This window comes from Chelonoidis abingdonii, chromosome 4, assembly GCF_003597395.2.
Source record: "Chelonoidis abingdonii isolate Lonesome George chromosome 4, CheloAbing_2.0, whole genome shotgun sequence".
NCBI classification, from domain to species: Eukaryota; Metazoa; Chordata; order Testudines; family Testudinidae; genus Chelonoidis; species Chelonoidis abingdonii.
In genome coordinates this window covers 75,833,851-75,852,453 of record NC_133772.1, presented here as the reverse complement: position 1 = coordinate 75,852,453, position 18,603 = coordinate 75,833,851, and the positions used below count along the sequence as shown (strand labels likewise).

The 18,603-nt window shown below is 40.6% G+C and overlaps 1 protein-coding gene across 3 annotated transcripts in view; it reads right to left on the bottom strand.

Annotated features, from left to right (window-relative positions):
- Positions 1–573: 573 nt before the first annotated feature.
- Positions 574–18,603, bottom strand: part of HSD17B12 (hydroxysteroid 17-beta dehydrogenase 12) — a 192,258-nt gene continuing 174,228 nt past the window's right edge. For 2 of the 3 annotated variants that reach the window (XM_075065267.1, XM_032790408.2), the window contains 3 exons: positions 11,214–11,279; positions 3,103–3,252; positions 2,669–2,861 (listed from right to left, as the gene is read on the bottom strand). In XM_075065267.1, the coding sequence (XP_074921368.1) occupies positions 2,757–2,861; positions 3,103–3,252; positions 11,214–11,279 (321 nt within the window). In that variant the 3' untranslated portion in view covers positions 2,669–2,756. Of the gene's footprint in view, positions 2,862–3,102; positions 3,253–11,213; positions 11,280–18,603 lie in introns of all 3 variants that reach the window. The other variant, XM_032790407.2, reaches the window with a different exon arrangement.

The following is an 18,603-nucleotide window of genomic DNA, read 5'->3' as shown; positions in this document are numbered from 1 at the left end:
GAAAAAATGTAGTGCAGAAAAGCAAAGTTGCCTTATTTTTATAGCACTTCACAAAATACTAGATATAGGAATCACTTCAATTACTGAAATGTAGCAGGTTTTTAAACTGCAAACACAAAGCCATTTAGGAGAGGACGTGGAGAAGGCTTCCATCTTTAACTCAAAATAGAGAAGAGATTTTAGAGAATCAGAATGCAATTCCTGGGCTGCAATTTATGATGCTAGTAACATGCTTAGTAAAATACAATTCAAAAACTGAACATGCTGTTTAAATGTAAGAGTTCTCTTCCAAGTTAGCACTCGCTATGTAGCAAGCTTCAGTCAAACTAACAGGAACACATGCAGGAAAGTGAATTATTTCCCTTTAGTGGTTTACTTTGATATAACAAACAAACAAAAAAACCAACAAATGCCACTTTTAGTTGTCATCTTGACAAGCAGGAAGCCACAGTAATGGGAGTTCTCTTTGGGGTGGGGAAGGATTATTTCAAGTATTGTGCTGCCCTGTGTACAACACACCAGTTATCATTTGAATGAAGCAGGGTAAAACATTTAAAAAAGGAAACTCAAGAGTTAACCGTTCAGGAGAAATCTTTTATTTTAACTATTTCAGTTCCCTCTGTGTGTGTTAGAAAAAGAATATACACAGAACTGGTTAGTCAAATAACCCCATGTCTTCTCCAAAGCAAGCCAAGAAACTGTGGCCTTATGCAATCTAATCCACCCACATTCAATTACCTCCACTCCAAAATAAAAGCTATGGAATAAGATCCTCATCTCATACTTGAGCAGCACCATTGCATCGGTATTCATGTATTTTCAATGTACAGAAATGTTAGCCCCTTCATGCTTCAGTACAACACATTTAACTTAAAAGCAGAGCTTTAAATTATTCTCTCAAGGGCAATAAACAACTCCAGATCACAGAATTTCTAGTTCCACTAAAAATGATGAAGCTATTGCCCATGTAAGTTACTTTTAAAGTACAGTTTTAGTATATTTACGGCTGGTAAAGAGTTTGATGTCAATGGAGAACAAAATCTTTATCCACAGAGCAAACAGACACAGGCACGGGCAGTATAGACTTTACACACACACGCTGATCAATGTTCCCCCATGGTGAGATAAGGATAGTGCAGCCTCAATGGAGCATTCTGTCTGGGCTAAAATTTTCAACCCAACGGTGCCAACCGTGATGGCTTTTCTTTCACATATCCTATTAAAAATTATCAAATATTTTAGCAATCCACTGTTTTGTAATCCAGAAACACACTCCCCTCCCAGAGTAGATTTTTTTTCATGGTGTAAAAATCGCTTGTAAAAACACATTCATGGCTCAGCCTAGAAACAAACTTTTGAAGCACTTGATTCTGCAGTTTCTCTACATTTAAATGCGTTTATTGTTTTTAAATTGCACATTCATTTTTAGACGTTGGTTTCAAAGATTCAGCTTCTTATATCAGCAGGCCCACAGTGGAGAACAGACTAGTGCACGTGCCAGAAAAAGAGTTTAACCAACAGCCCTAACAAAGACAGCACTGAATTTCAAGATCTGCATTTCAAGTACTAATACTATGTTTTACAGATCAACCAACAAGCAGCGTGTAACTGGTAGCATTTATCTACATTGTGCTACAACTGTCTACAGATTACAGCAGGCATCAATCTTTTAAAAAGGTCGTTACAAATCCAGAAGACAATATATTTTTGAAAAAGTTAGCATTAATATTCAAGATGCAAGAATTTAAACAATTGTGGTTTTAGGATGTTAAAATATATATAGCAATCACTCCCACTGTATACTTTGGCTCACTTCCCTCCACTTCATAAAACAGATGACCGTATATCCTTCAAATTTACACAAAACAATCAAATGTTGGTTCAAGAATCCATTTTAGTAGCTTTCATCTAGTGTACGAGTGGTCTTTTAGGATGTAAAACAAAAAATAACTAAAAATGGGTGGTCTTTCTCAGCTGAGTTAACTTGACACTAGCCGGGAAATGGTTTTATTGGAGACTCATCCATAGCAGCCAGGCAGCTCTGTCCAGGTGAAGTTACACGTACTTCTCCCTGGTGTCCCAATACACATACAGCTTGCTAAGTGAGACATGGGGAGACATCACGAGAAGACAAGCCATATAGCGTCCTAGCAAGCGCTCTGCAGCTGAGCTGGGGAGTGGCTACATCAATGAACATTAGCTTTCTTTTTTTATAATCATGTTTTCTCCCAGCAGTATACTTGAAAGACAAACTGCCACCATTCTTCCCTTCACCCAAACAAGCATAACTCAGAAAACAGGTGGTGGTTGTATAACTGGCCTTTTCCAACATGAAAAAATTAAAGTGATGGCCTCAACTTCCATTTTTCTTTTTAACTAAGCACAGGCCATCTGACTTCAATAATGTAGTTTAAGATCCTCTAGCACTGTGTCTTGCTTTATTGTGGGTTTTTCTTTTATCACCAAGCTACTTGCACTGGGATACAATTCCTTATTCATTGGTATAAATACATTACATAAAGCTAATGATTAAATCCAGTTAGTATCACATAGTCACATATGACCAACAAATCAAGCATATTTTGAAATCAATATTGGAAAGTCGAGGCCAGAAAGAAATCATGTTATATCATAATCCCACCCCAAATTGGTGTTTGGTCCCATTAAAAAGTAAACACTGCAAGAGAAAATTTTAAACGTGATTAAGTCTATTTGGTGCTGAATTGTGTCAAAACATCTGATCAAGTTGCTGCAACTTAGTTTTCCTTCACTTTCTTTAAGTAGCGAGCCCGTAATTGCTTGTGTTTTTGCATTGTCAAGTTGATGACTGCTGAGGTGGGAAGAAGAGACAAGATCCAGCCCTAAGAAATTAAAAGAAAAAACTCCAACTGTTATCACCTGCACCAAATGAACTTAAAATTAATCTCTTCTACATTTTCAAATGTGACAAATTTAGGACTAAGTACGAAAGAACAACTGTCAGTCTCAAGATTTTAAAAAACGTAACTAATGTAATTCTTTTTCCTCCATGGTCAGAGTACATGCAGAACATACTCAGCACCACACAAAATGAGTAACATCCCCTTTTTGAAGGTAACTTACAAGAATGGCATGGGGCAGACATCCGTTGGTTTGGGACTGCAGGCCTATCGTACCAAGGGCAGCTCTTACATATGTTTCAGGACTGGGCTTATCGAAGGTTGGTTTGCGGATTTTAGACATTTTTGTAGCCACAAAATATGGTAGAATACTCTGCAGGTAGGAAAAGAGATCACAGTAAGCGAAGTGCATTTTCAATAAAATTCCATGTACATCTACTGAACATGGCAAGAGGAAACAAAGCTCATACTGTACATCCTGGCTTGGGGTCTCTAGCTGTGCTCTCCAAGTATAGCGCGCCTCTGTCTAGCTAGCACTTGCTTCTGAGAGAAGAGACCCTGCAGTCCAACTGCCTAGCCCATAGGACCACTGCCGTCCCCCTCTGCTCCTCCCAGTAGCTCAAACACAACCTTTCCCCGAAAACTCCAGACAGACAGACTTCCACAGGATTATGAAGACCATTGCTCTTTACTTAACAGCATGACACACACAGATCTCAAGAAAATAAGACATGCCTGTATCTATTTCCCTTACCTCAGTTTCCTCATCACTATGCAGAATTCTTTGGGCCTGAACAGACTGTTCCGGTGCACCAAGGATCTTTCCTTCCCTTATAGCCTTCCCTTCAAAAGCATGGAGCCTCTCTCTACGTCAGCTAGCTGTCTCTGACCTTGGCTGGTCAGCATTTAAAAAGGACCCATGCTACAAAAGCCTACCTCTATTTTTTCTTTCCTGTCCAAAGCTTCCTGTTCAATAAGTCCCTGGAGTTTATATGTCTCACTATCAACACTTGGTTCCTTTGTTCTACTGCTGGTGTTTTTCCACTTTTCATATCACCAGCCTCCACAAGCTAGGTAGGAGAAAACTGGTTCTCAGAGGCTCCAGGTAAACTGTTGTCCTCAAGATCCTTCCACCTGAATAGATAGCTATTCAATTTTAATGACTCACCACTGTGCCTGGCCTGGGAGAGACATGCTTACAGCCTTTTCAGCAAAAGGTGGATTCCACATTTACACAGAGGCCTTCCCTGACGCTGCAATTTCTTAACATAACCACCACCATACTGGGTCAGACCAAAGGTCCATCCAGCCCAGTATCCTGTCTTCCAACAGTGGCCAATGCCAGGTGCCCCAGAAGGAATGAACAGAACAGATCATCATCAAAAGATCCTTTCCCTGTCGCTCATTCCTAATCTCTGGCAAACAGAGGCTAGGGACACCATCCCTGCCCATCCTGGCTAATAGCCATTGATGGACCTGTCCTCCATGAATTTATCTAGTTCTTTTTTTAACCTTGTTATAGTCTTGGCCTTCACAACATCGTCTGGCAAAGAGTTCCACAGGTTGACTATGCATTGTGTGAAGAAATACTTCCTTTTATTTGTTTTAAACCTGCTTCCTATTAATTTCATTTGGTGACCCCTAGTTCTTGTGTTATGAGAATGAGTAAATAACACTTTCTTATTTACTTTCTCTACACCAGTCATGATTTTATAGACTTCTATCATATCCCTCCTTAGTCATCTCTTTTGCAAGGTGAATAGTCCCAGTCTTACTAATCTCTCCTCATACAAAAGCTGTTCCATACCCCTAATAATTTTTGTTGCCCTTTTCTGAACCTTTTCCAATTTCAATACATCTTTTTTGAGATGGGGCGACCACATCTGCATGCAGTATTCAAGATGTGGGTGTACCATGGATTTATATAGAGGCAATATGATATTTTCCGTCTTATTATCTATCCCTTTCTTAATGATGCCAAACATTCTGTTTGCTTTTTTGACTGCCACTGCACACTGAGTGGATATTTTCAGGGAACTATCCACAATGACGCCAAGATCTGTTTCTTGAGTGATAACAGCTAATTCAGACTCCATCATTTTATATATATAGTTGGGATTATGTTTTCCAATGTGCATTACTCTGCATTTATCAACACGGAATTTCATTTGCCATTTTGTTGCCCAGCTTTGTGAAACTCTTTTGTAACTCTTTGCAGTCTGCCTAGAACTTAACTATCTTGAGTAGTTTTGTATCATCTGCATATTTTGCCACCTCTGTTTACCCCTTTTTCCAGATCATTTATGAATATGTTAACAAACTTTGTAGCATTATCAGAATCATAAATTGTAAAAACAGATTCCCCAAATAGTCCCAAGTGTGTTTTCAGACAGTTTCCACATACATCTACTGAAGATGGCAAGAAGCAACAAAGTTCATACAGTACATTAGGTGACCTGTAGCTAGCAGTACTGGATTCTAAAAAAAGTATGAACTTTAGTTAAATTTAAAAAAAGAAAAAAAATCAGATCACCTCTTCGTGAAATCACAAGCTATCATGTGTATGCATGTGTATATTACGTACATACATATATACAAACAAATAAATACAATCAGGATTCAAGAGAATTAATAATTCACAGCCATATAAGCTAGGGCTATGGTGGTGTTAGATTTCACAAGCTAAAGAGGATTGGTCCCGACCAGTACTTAGACAGAAGAACTGCTGGGAGAATCCAGGTGATACAGTAGTGGGCCTCATGATTCAGTAGGCAGAGCTGATACCAAACCAATGCCGCAGCGTGACATTAAGGAGTGTGGTGATGGGTAAGTCTCTTGCAGAGGATTTCAAATCAGTGTACTTGTGCTTGTTTATGGAACTTTGAGAATAGCGTAAGCTCCACTGTTCTGAGCTAATTCCAATTTTGGGTAACTTCATTCTGTTTTCCCAGATTTCCTTGTTGCTTTAATTGTATAAGGAAGTCCATTTCCCATTCTAAAGTATTGCTAGTTGTTGTGTTCCATTCCACAAGGGGGACGTTTCTGTGTGGGTTGAAACATTCCCATGCACACAAGACTTGACTGGGGAATTCAGGGAAAAGAATGGATAATACAGATTGGGATTTCCTCCTTTCTCTGCTTCCCTCCAGGTGCATTTTTTTAAAGTCATCATAACAAGACTCCCAGTCATCAGTTTACACTTTCAAGGCTCTTTGAAATAAAAGGGTTAAAGACTTAGCACATAATTTTCCAATGTGTATAAAGGCACTTTAATAAAAGTGGTAGGGTGACCAGAAGTCCCGATTTTATAGGGGCAGTCCCAATTTTTGGGGCTCTCTTATATAGGCACCTATTACTCCCCACACCCGTCCCGATTTTTCACCCTAAAAAGTGATCTGATTTTTGAAGCGTAAATGCCTTCAGCTCCCATTATAGGTCAGCAGCATCTATGTAAAACCACATCACTCATTCAGGTGTTTAAATATGAATTGTATGTGCCTAACTTTGGGCATCCAAGTTTGAACACTTTGCCTGTACTTTTTAAATTAAAAAGGTTCTACTTTTCATCTGCTGCCTTTCAAAAGTCTGCTGAAACTTGACTGACTATTTGGCAATTCCATATTCACCAATGAATAAATTCTCCAAAATCCCTTTTTAAGTCTCCAGCCTGTAAATCCTGGCAGCATCTTTCCAGTAAGTTTCATATGAAGTTTTGAGGACAAGCTATTTAAAGTAAAATAAAGCAAGTGTTTCTTTTAAGACATACCCTTTTTTTTCCTGAACACCTTTCTGCAAATTTGGGCAAAATATAGTTTCAATCTTAACTATTCTGAAACAGAAGAAATTTATGTACAAATTGCACTACTAAGATGCACAACTAGATGGCGCCAAAAGATAATTCAGTGTCTGCACAGAGAAACTGAGCACCGAGTGGGAATAAGCTGTACCGCTGATAGTTTATATATAGCATTCTCTAGCCATTATTCTAAATACTTCACTGTACTTAAAAGTTATAAGACTACGGAACAACATTTTATTTCCTGCATTCTACAGTGGAAAAAAATGCTTCAGAAACATTAGCTCTACCATCTCTCCCTAAGAAGGTGATCTTTTGTTTGGGATAATGCTGTTATATGTCTTAACAGCTGTTAATTTTTCCTAGGGAATACAAAAGTGGTAAAACTATTCAGAGGTATGTGTTATTCAACCGGGATCAAGAGATTGAAAGGCTGTAAGCAAAGCAAGGTTTGCTATGGGTAAAACTAAGTGCTTGCATATGACACTACACTGTTCAGACCAGAAAAGTCTGTAGAGCAGCTGATCATATAAATCAGTGGGAAACCAACGAACAGAACTCAGAGTCCTGTGTCCCTGTCTTATGCACTAGCTTGTAAACCACACTCACTCCCTATATGAAGGAAAACTAATTGGACCATAATCTTTTTATACTGATGCTTGTTAAGAAACTGCTGCATTCAGATCTTCTGGTACTACCACCCACCCGGGAGGTACAGCAAGGTTCTTTCAGGGTTCTGTGAAAAAGCCTCTTTAATGCCCCCCCCCCCCCCAAAAAACAACTACTTATACAGAACAACAAAAGAAAATCTCAGATAATTCAAGGAAAATCCTTCAAACAAGACGAAAGTGTAAAAGAAAAACCAGTACTATACCACTGCCTGGATACTATAGTAGAGGTATTAGGAAGAAATGTAAATAGCGTTAAGATTTTTTCCTTTCTTATACTTTTAAAATATGTGTAAAAGTATTTGAAAAAAGATGCAAAAATGCCCAATATTGACAGAAAGCTGTTCTCTGCCTATTGTTCTGAAGCAGAAAGTAAGAATAGAATGAACAGAAGGAAGAAACACCCAATTAACCCTTCAGACTGATATCCCACGGAGCATGGGCACCCCCATTAATAGGAAACTCACAAGTTAGTCTTGAGAGAAATCCATAGATTCTTCCATATTCCCTTCAGTCTTGGCAACTACTTTCCACTATAGATTTTCATCCTATTCTTCATAAATGCACAGGAACACTTGACCCTGAGGCTATGTAGTTGCTATTCTCCAGCTGAAGATTGGAAGTGGCCTCTGGAGCCAGAGAGGAGTTTGTTTCTGAACCTAAAAGTTTCTCTGCATTACAATACAACCACACTGATCAAACCTGGCTTCCAAAGAGAAGGCATTTTCACTCGGGCAGCATTGCTACAACTTGTACTGAGCTTCAGAAGTTGTATATTAACAAGCTGTTGTGTGTTTCTGCTTTTCACACAAGTGTTTTCTATTGGTCTGGCATAAGCTGAGGACATGCCATTTCAAACAGCTACCTCAAGCAGAAATGCAAGTCTGGAATTCAAAGTCTATTCACTATTGAGAAAGTTGTAGCAATGAACCCCATACTTCAGATCTCAAGAGGCTGAAGTACTCCTAAGGGAATGAAGGAGACACATTGGCCAAGCTTTAAAGATATGCTTTTAAGGTTCATTAGTGGTAGGCACAGGGGCACAGACTGGGGAAGGGAAGAAAGAAGACCAATAACTTAGTACAATTAGCATAAGAAATTCTGATCACCAGCTATTAGACCACAAAACTCAGAATGGCTATTAAATTTAAATTTAGGGAGGAGATGGAGAGCTACCAACAACAGAGAGCCCACAGCCGGCATACCAGAGAAGAGAAGCCAGGCTGACGCTATTCATTACCTTGACACATTTGGGATATCAAAGTCTATAGGAAAACACGCTGGTAGCTAGGGGAAAACTTTTTTAGCAGGAAGAAAAGCAAACCTAACACACAAACAGCTTTCAGTAAAGTTTAAGTTGCAAAATACACACTTTCTCAGCTTCTCTACATCCAGTGCTAGAAAATTTTAGAAGCTACACTCCCGGGGGGCTCTCTAGTGTTTACAGTAAGTTTTCTTGACTGTGTAAAAGTGTCATCCTGACTGCATTTTCATTACCATGTCATCTATTCCTGCTCAGAGCTGGTCTGCGCAACAATACTTAAAAACATTATCAGCTGCCAGTGTCTTGTTAACACTAAAGTTTCACCATTGGTACTCCTACTGAAAGTGCACCAGTGGTAGCAACAGTTGGGAATTTTAAGAAAAAGTTTAGCATAGGTTTTGTGATACCGCATGGCCAGAGGGCAGCAGGAGAGGTTAGAAGGGAACCTTATTCCCTGTAAGGGGAAGAAAGTTTGCTATAGATTAACTAGAGCACCTGACGCCAATTAGAGCACCTGACGCCAGTCACATGATAAAAACCCATGCTTCAATCAGACAGTGTGAGAGTAGGAGCAGAAAGGATTGGTGCTGGAGCAGAGAGCAGTTTGAAGGGAAGCAGAGGACAGTTTGGAGAAGTGCTGCAGTGGGCTAAGAAGTCCTAGACCTAGGTAAGATGCACCTGGCTTGTGCAGAGGAAGCCCCCCACAGCTGAAGGACAGGAGAGGGAAGTAGCCCAGGGGAAGGAACCATCAGTTCAAGTGGGTCACCGCTATCCTCAGGGCCCCTGGGCTGGGACCTGGAGTAGAGGGCAGGCCCAGGTCCCTTGCTCTCCACTAGGACACTAGTGGGGCAATTAATATTCCAATTTAGGGGGAAGAAATGGCTCCCTGAACCCTCCCCAAACAAGAGAAAGCATGAGACCCATCATAATAGTGCCAGCAATTTGCCACAGTTTAAACAAGGAAGCCATTGTAAGGACATTGCATGCAATAGCTTATTGAATCAGTTGTCCTTTTCCTAGTACTGTCCGCACAGTACTGTTGAGAGATAAGGACAAAAGGCATTTCAAGTAATATGTTTTTATTATGCTCTAAAAAGGAAAATCCATGAAACAGACAAGATGTTCCTTGCCTAAGGACACGTGTACTCAACAAATTTTAGACATTTTTAACCAATTAGTGAAAACCTACTTTGTGTCCAGACACTTCATGGCTAATACTCACTAACACTGGCAGCTCACAACTGTTCTCCTGTACCTTGTTTGAAAGATTTTTAAAAAAAATATTTCTATTTTTTTTGCATCATGTAGCATTGCTTCCCTGATTGTGTAACCTGCCTAGTCAGTCCTCCTTTCCTCCCAGTTTTCTGTGGTAGGACATTCCAGAGTAGATTGCCTCATATGTTGCACCTGATATTCCCCATGTATGTCCTCTGAGCATTAACTGCCGCTAAAGCACTAAGAAACCCACTATGATTTTCTAACATCACATTACACAAAATATGGGCAGGCAAAGTGGTAGCTATGGACGCAACTCAACCATGTTTGTAACCAGATCAGATGAGTGTTCCAAACTGTTTACAAACATAACATCTGTAACTGTAGAGTAGATAGGGCCTTATGAAACTCTCAACAACCCTGGGATGATTTATGCTCTGGGGTGAAAACCATGGGGAAAAAAAAATCATTGGTTGTGACACACAAAACCAAGCAAAACTTTGTGTCATGCAAGTATTGCTTTGAGTTTTTGAGTTCAAACAATTCTGAAACTCAAAGCAAACCCACAAGGAGTGAGAGAAACAGAACTACAGAAAGGTTTGCACATGGTCCTGCAAACAAAGCCAGCGTCACAAAGCTTGATTCAGTGCTCTTAAGCTCTGGTTTTCTTAATTTGTACCCAGATGGTTCACTGGTCTACTGTAAACACAGCTAAGCTACTGCTGGTAAACTAGAGGGCAAAGATAAAAACCTGTTAAACAAGGTAAAACCAATATCAAGTTATGAAGTTATACAACTGGAATCTGATATTCAAAATGAACCTATTCCCCCCTTGCAAAGCTGTTCTTCCTGCTACGTTTCCCCGTAGCGTAAGCAACTGCGAGTGCAGAGATCTTACTGTTACAAACTTTTTTAAAGTTGCCAGCATCATTCCTAACTAGTGATAAACTAAAGGATATTTAGGTTCTGTGTTCTAGTCCTTAGCGTGGTTAGCTACTGGATTTCTGGTGCATAATGTCATGACAAACATACTAGGAGATTAAGGAATGTTGTAACTAGTCTAGTACGTAACTACAATCAGTTTTATGGAATATATTGTAGCTAAAATCATAACAGGTGCTGTCAATTACATTGATCTTCTAATATTGAATGATTTGTAACACTCATCTTTGGTTTTTGTTTTTAAGTCATTTATACTTAATTTCAACAGAAAGAGTTCAGAAACAACTGACACTGGGACAAACAAAAAAAGGAAAATGTATCTTTAATGGTTTATCATCGTCACATTTTTGAGTGAATGGGATGATTTCCTTTTGTTGCCAAGACAGCAACTGTTTACTGTGGTAACCATACAATAACAGGGATACTTAAATGAAACAAACTCCACTCACCTGTACAATGATGCCCTTGCTCTTGTACTCTGCATGGAGGCCTCGAGAGAAGAAATCCACAAAAGCCTACAGAGAAGGGGGAGGACAAATAGTATATATCAAAGTGGAAACTAAAATGTACGTAGTTTGTCAATATTTCTCAGGAGTTTCTAGAGGACTATTTACACATCTTACACTTTTAAAAAAAGACAAACTGGTTTTCAAATAAAGTTTGTAGATTACAGCAAAACCGTAGATTCATAGTGCATTATACAAGTGAGATGCAAGTTCAGAACAAAGATGTCCCCAATACAAAAGAGAAGATCCAAACCACTTGGAACTACTGGAGGTTCAAATCTGGTTGCAGATTTAACTTTTGGGGCTTAGGCCCCTCTCTAGTCCAAAGGGAAAAAGGACTGGAGCTGATATATAACAAAGTCCAGTAAAATGGCTTCTCACTAAATGCCTGATTTACTTAGCCTCTTATAGAAGGGTACAGTAGCTATCTGCCAGTTTAGTTCTCCGTTTAAAAAACTGGCAACACTTAAAATTGTTTCTCTCTTTGCAAAAGTGAAGTTGTTTAGAGATTTGAATTTTTTCCAGTTCTGCTTTCACAGAAATGCCAATTTTATACTAGTTTGTCTACTACAAGAGTGGCATTTGCTGGCTTTGAAGAACACCACTGTTCATTCTTCCTCAGTTGGAGGTTTACAAGTACAACATCCTATGGAAGAAAACGTGATAAAGGAAGGAAATTGGTAAGGATTATCAAGACACCATCTCACAGCTTAATACAGCAAACAGACCCTGCTGTTTCCCCCTCCTTCCATACTCACTCCGAAATGATGAACACACCACTTGCAATTTAACACTCTGTCAGTGCTGTAATAACCCAAGGCTACTCACCAACTCCAACATTTTTTAGGACCATAAGATTTCCAAACCATATTTCTCCTTTGTTTCTTTTTCACCCAAGTAAGACACAAAAGGTGTCAGCTGCAAGGATCGTGCCTTACAAGAACAAGGCTGTACAGATCAATGAAGAAACTAATCCATTTTATTCATATTGTAAAGTGAAATAAAATTTACCATTTACTTTAACTTCAATTATTCAAGAAAAAAAATCAGCTCTAGAGAAAAAAAGATAAACTACAGATAGCAGCAGCTGCTTCAGAGCTGCGTCAACAGAGCTGAAGCCAAGAAAAAAATTACGTCTGTTTTGCTATTTTCTTTCACTGATCATGTCAACAACACTAGTACATTAGTAAAAATCCTACTTATACCCAATGCTTTGTTAAATTCGTAGCATCCATCCTCATTTCTATTAAGTGGTCATCTCACTGAACTTCTCAGCCCACACACAAAGCAAAGAGTATATACTCCCACACAATATTATCTCTATAGAGATCTACCTAAGCATATGCAAGTGCTGGAAAAAAACCCAGATTTTACTGCATGACAGATGGGTCCATGTATTTTACAACTTCAAGTCACATGTATAAATTAGGTTAGCGTTTAGAAGAAAAGCTTACCAAGCCATCTAGACCAGACCCAAGTCAGTTACTAAAATATCTCTAATTTAAACAAGTTAGATATGCAATTGTAAACAGCTGCCATGTACCATGCATGGGCCCAGTGGTATCTGCATATGCAAGTAGCTTGTTGAGTATTTCCATGTTCCACTGCCAGATTTGCATATGTGGTGAATGCACCCCACAAGAGACATGCAATCATGCATCTACCCTATTTAAAATAAATAAAATCAGGCCTATACATTATTCCTATGTAAGTTGGCTAACCCTGGTATTCTCTTACTCAACAAAGTGATTCCTTTTCCTCACTTGAGGTAGAGAACTTCAGATCTTCTATGACTGGTAGTTCCACAATCAAACACTGACTTTAAAATATAATAAGGTGCAAAAAGGAACTGTCAGCAATTTTTATTGGAAGTTATTTTGCAACCAAAAATAGCACATTCATTTTACATAGATTAAACAAGCAGGAATTTAGCCACTTCTACTCTGCAAATGAATTAAATATGTATTTCTAAATCGTTGAAGACAGATATTTGTACAAGATTTTACTTTTCTGGCACCCAGAGCTTCTCAGAGAGCCTTAAATAACTGAAAATAGGAATTTCAAGAATAGACAACACGCTTTAAATAAGCCTGAAGTGAAGAAACCATCACTCACTCTCTTCCCTCTATCCCTGATTAAAAAAATAAAATAAATAATAGTATCAGTAAACATAGTGCCTGCAGTAATCAGTGGTGGCTCTCTCACACTTCCATTCCCCGACCCAATCAACAGCACTGAGAAGTGGCCTGGCACAACACTTATACCTACTTCCCTCACATGCCAAAACACAGAACAAAGGAGGAGGAGTTTTCCTTTAAGAATATTTCGCTGCATTTGTAAATGTTGACATCTCCACAGGTAAGCTGAGTGAGAGTCAAACACTCTCCTCCATCTTCTGTCTAGTTAGCTAAGGACACCAACTCATTCCTGAAGGATGTTGCAGATGAAACTAACATATGTTGAAGGGGAGAGAATCTCAGAGTTGCAGATGGGGCCCTTCTACAGATTATAGACCTCAGGAGAGTAATTTGCTAATCTCAGCCACTGTGGCAGAAGAAAAGCAATTCTTCCAAACATAACAGCAAAGAATGGAACAATTACCTTGTAATTGTGTTTCTTGAAAGAAATCATCTGTCCCTTTCCTGTGTCTCAGTTTCCTAGCATATGACAAATGGAAAAAAAGAGTAGTGGGATGCCCATAGCTTCAGGGATAAGGCCCTGCTGTGTAGCCCAAGAAGTGAAATGTGTTCATTTGGTGCAACAAAAGCATCTTGTGGAGTCTCTTTTTGCTGCTTGAAAGGACCTCTCTCATTGCTAGTGGAAGTGTCCATCCAAAAACCAAGCTGTCAGTCAAAGTGTGTGTGGGTTGGGGTGTCTGAGTCTGCCCTTGTGTTGGGTTAGTAACTCTGGGAACATTTGAAGCATGAGTGGAGGGTGCTTCGACATGCAGGGAAGAAGTGGGAGCCAGAATTGATGAGGCCAGAAGGGGGCGATCAGGATGGTTGTTGCTTTCTCTCATCTGATCTTATAAATTACTCGTGGTAGGAGGGGCAAGGGGATAAAAGGTGTAGTTCATCCGGTCCGACCAACCAATGACTAGTGCCTCTCCCTGTGATTGAGCTCCAATTCCTCCCCTGGAACAATACAGGTGCATTCAGTGTTGATGTGGGATGCAAAAAGATCCCTCACGGGGGTTCCCCCACTGACCAAAGATGTCAGTGATCAGAGTTGTACAACTCTTACTCGTGGTTGGTTGCAAAGTTTCTGATGAGAGCATCGGCAATCATGTTCTGGGTGTGCGATAGGTAGGCTGCTGTCAAAAGGATGCGATGTGTGATAGGGCTGACCTAGAAGAGAAGGCCTTAAAAGCCAGAGGCTAAGTGACCAAGGGAGCTAGCAAATTGGACCACAAACAGGGAAGTTTGAGACAGGGACAAGGAGATCCCCCTGCTGACTGAACAAGGTGCGAGTACTAACTTTGGAGTGTAGGTGAGTTTGTTTGGCTGTTTGTGTTTCTCTCTCTTTCAGGTTATTTCAGTTATTGGGTCAGTTGCGATTGTGTGTCTGGGGACTGTGAGTCTTTGTTCCCTGGCTCATCCTTGATCAGCCTTGTGATCATCCTCCCCTGTGTGATTAACAACGGGGCAGGGCTGACGTAGGAGAGAAGGCCTTAAAAGCAAGAGGCTAAGTGACCAAGAGGACCTAGCAAACAGAGGAATTTGAAAGAGGGAGTTGTAATATAGTCGCTATGATTAGGAAGGGTTGCATCACCAGTGCGAACGTCGCTCCTGTCCCCTCCACCTGTATCCAGACAACCTAACCATGGATGCCTTTACCCAGATCCTGGTGTGGATTTGCAGAGACTGTGGCCTGCATTTCCCACTCTCAAAGCCTGGCTTAGGGGGGTGGGAGGGGAACCATCCAGTGCAAAAGGTGCCTGCTGGTGGACTCTCAGGAAGCAGGTGGGAGAGCTACAGGAGGTGGTGGCTGGGCTGAAGAGCATCTGTGCCCATGAGGAATTCCTTGAGAGTATTCAAATGTAGCTGAGGAAGCTATCCAGCTACAGAGGATTGCTGTCACACCACCGGGGGAGGAGTATATGGCTCTGTCACAGGGAATACACTGGCTGCTGGTTACTTCTGGCAGCAGGCAGTGCTCCACCACTACTCCCAAACCCATCCACCACGCTGATAGAAAAGCGATATGCTGCCCTGGCAACAAGCAATGAGGAATCACACCCAGAGGAGGAGGAGACGCCATGTATCACCAAGGCTAGGAGGATCACAGCCCCCACTCCCAGAGGGAAATGTAGGGTAGTGGTGGTTGGTGATTCTTCTGAGGGGGACAGAGGCACCCATCTGTCACCCTGACACAGCATCCTGGGAGGTATGGTGCCTGCCAGGGGCCTATATCAGAGACCTTACTGAAGGATTGTCGAGGATCATCTGTTACCTGGGGTTCTTTCAATCCAAAGCTCTTGGTAACTTTACTCTGTGCGAGGTGGTGTCAGGAAATAAATCAAGGGAGACACGGCCGTCTGACCGATAGATGACTGGCACAAACAGGACAACACAAGAGTGCTTTCACTTAACGTTAAACTTTACTTAGTCTCAAGCACTTACATATGTTCGCAACAAGTTAGTAAAACACCCCCAACTCTTGATAATTACCAAAGCTGAGTGTGGCTCTCAAGTGACACAGCGGCAGCCCTCTGGTGGCCAAATCTTCCATCTGCCGGTGGGGACCGCAAGATGTATCTAGTGGGGACTCTTTTGGACTCTCCCTAACGAGTCCATCTATCTCAAGCTTTTTCCCTTTATTTATACATTAGTAATAGAATGACATATCCCTTAAAGAAACCTTGTCAAGTAAGCAATTTCAAGCAAGAGGTTCCTTCTGACTATTGATTAACCAGGTATGGGTTTTCCAGGGTCTGCAGCTCTGAGTCCCCAATAAACATTCCTGCTCTTTTTAAAATGCATGTATCAACAACTTCAAGACAAGTCTTATCAGGAAGGACGCGGGGTCAAGCTGCCCTTTCAGTGGCACCCAAAACCCCTTCTGCTCCTGCCTTGGTCAAGCTGAGTTTGCTGAATGATCAATTTACAGCTTGCTGACTAGGTTGCTTTTTAACAATAAGCCATAGTGGTTTTAGGCACTTTACTGGTTTGCCAAAGTCTCCCCGTACACATCCAGCCCTCTGACTGCTACTCATCCATGTGGGCACTAACTATACTGCGAGTTATGACCCTCAGCAGATCAGAAGTGACTACAGGGCTCTGGGAGTAAGGGTGAAGGAGTTGGGAGTGCAGGTGGTGTTCTCTTTGGTCCTTCTGGTCAAGGCAGAGATAGATGCATCCTGGAGATAAATGCCTGGCTGCGAAGATGGTTTCACCAGAAAGGCTTCAGCTTCCTTGACCACGGGATGCTGTCCCAGGAAAAATGGCTGCTAAGCAGAGATGGGGTCCTCCTATTGAGGAAGGGGAAGAGCATATTTGGATACAGACTGGCTAACCTAGTGAAGAGGGCTTTAGTGAGGTGACCAAAGCCCATAGGTAAGTCAAGAACATGGATACCTGGGAGAAGTTTTGGAATTTGGGGGGGAACACGGGCTGTTACAACAGGGATAAAGGAGAGAAAAGACAGAACTGGCAGGGGAAATAAAATCACTATCTTAAATGTCTGTATACTAATGCAAGAAGTATAGGAATAAGCAGGAAGAACTCAAAATGCTAGTAAATAAATATAACTATGACATAGTTGGCACAACAGTGACCTGGTGGGATAATACTCATGATTGAAATATTGGTATCGAAGGGTACAGCTTGTTCAGGAAGGACTGGCAGGGAAAAAAGGGAGGAAGTGTTGCTTTATATATTAAAAATGTATACACTTGGACTGAGATTGAGATGAAAATAGGAGACAGACTTCTTGAATGTCTCTGGGTCAGAATAGAAGGGATAAAAACAAGGGTGCTGTCATGATAGGGGTCTACTACAGACCACCTAGCCAGGAAGAAGAGGTGGATGAGGTTTTTTTTTTTTTTTTTTAACAGCTAACAAAATCATCCAAAGCACAGGACTTGGTGGGGATGGGGGACTTCAACTATCCAGAAGCTGTTGGTAAAATAATACAGCATGGCACAGATTATCCAATCAGTTCTTGGAATGTATTGGAGACAATTTTTTTATTTCAGAAGGTGGAGACAGCTACCGGGAAGAGGCTGTTCTAGATTTGATTTTGACAAATAGAGAGGAACTGGCTGAGAATTTGAAAGTGGAAGGCAGCTTGGATGAAAGTGATCATGAAATGATGAGTTCATGATTCTAAGGAATGGTAGGAGGGAGAACAGCAAAATAAAGACAATGGATTTCAAGAAGGCAGACTAGCAAACTCAGGGAGCTGGTAGGTAAGATCCCAGGGGAAGCAAGTCTAAGGGGGAAAAAACAAGAAAAGACAGTTGGCAGTTTTTCAAAGAGACTTTATTAAGAGTACAAGAGGAAACTATCCCACTGCACAGGAAAGATAGGAAGTATGGCAGGAGACCACCCTGGCTTTGATCTAAAAATAAAAAAAAAAAAGAGGAGTCCTACAAAAAGTGGAAACTAGGTCAAATTACAAGTATGAATATAAGCAAACAACACAAGTATGTAGGGACATAATTAGAAAGACCAAGGCACAAAACGAGATCAAACTAGCTAGAGACAAAGAGTAACAAGAAAACATTCTACAAATACATCAGAAGCAAGAGGATGACCAGGGACAGGGCAGGCCCGTTACTCAATGGGTGGGGAGGGAATAACAGAAAATGTGGAAATGGCAGAGGTGCTTAATGACTTCTTTGTTTCAGTTTTCACCAAGAAGGTTGGTGGTGATTAGACTCTAACGTAGTGAATGCCAGTGAAAATGAAGTAGGATCAGTAGAAGCTAAAATAGGGGAAGAATGAGTTAAAAATTACTTGGACAAATTAGATGTCTTCAAGTCATCAGGGCCTGATGAAATGCATCCTAGAATATTCAAGGAGGAAATAGCTGAGCCATTAGCAATTATCTTTTGAGAAGTCACAGAAGACAGGAGAGATTCCAGAAGACTGGAAAAGGGCAAATATAATGCCAATCAATAAAATGGAAAATAAGGAAAACCCAGAGAATTACAGGCCAGCCAGCTTAACTTCGGTACCTGGAAAAATAATGGAGCAAATAATTAAGCAATCAATTTGCAAACATTGAGAAGATAATAAGGTGATAAGTAACAGTCAGGATGGATTTGTCAACAACAAGTCCTGTCAAACCAACCTGACAGCTTTCTTTGACAGCATAACAAACCTTGTGG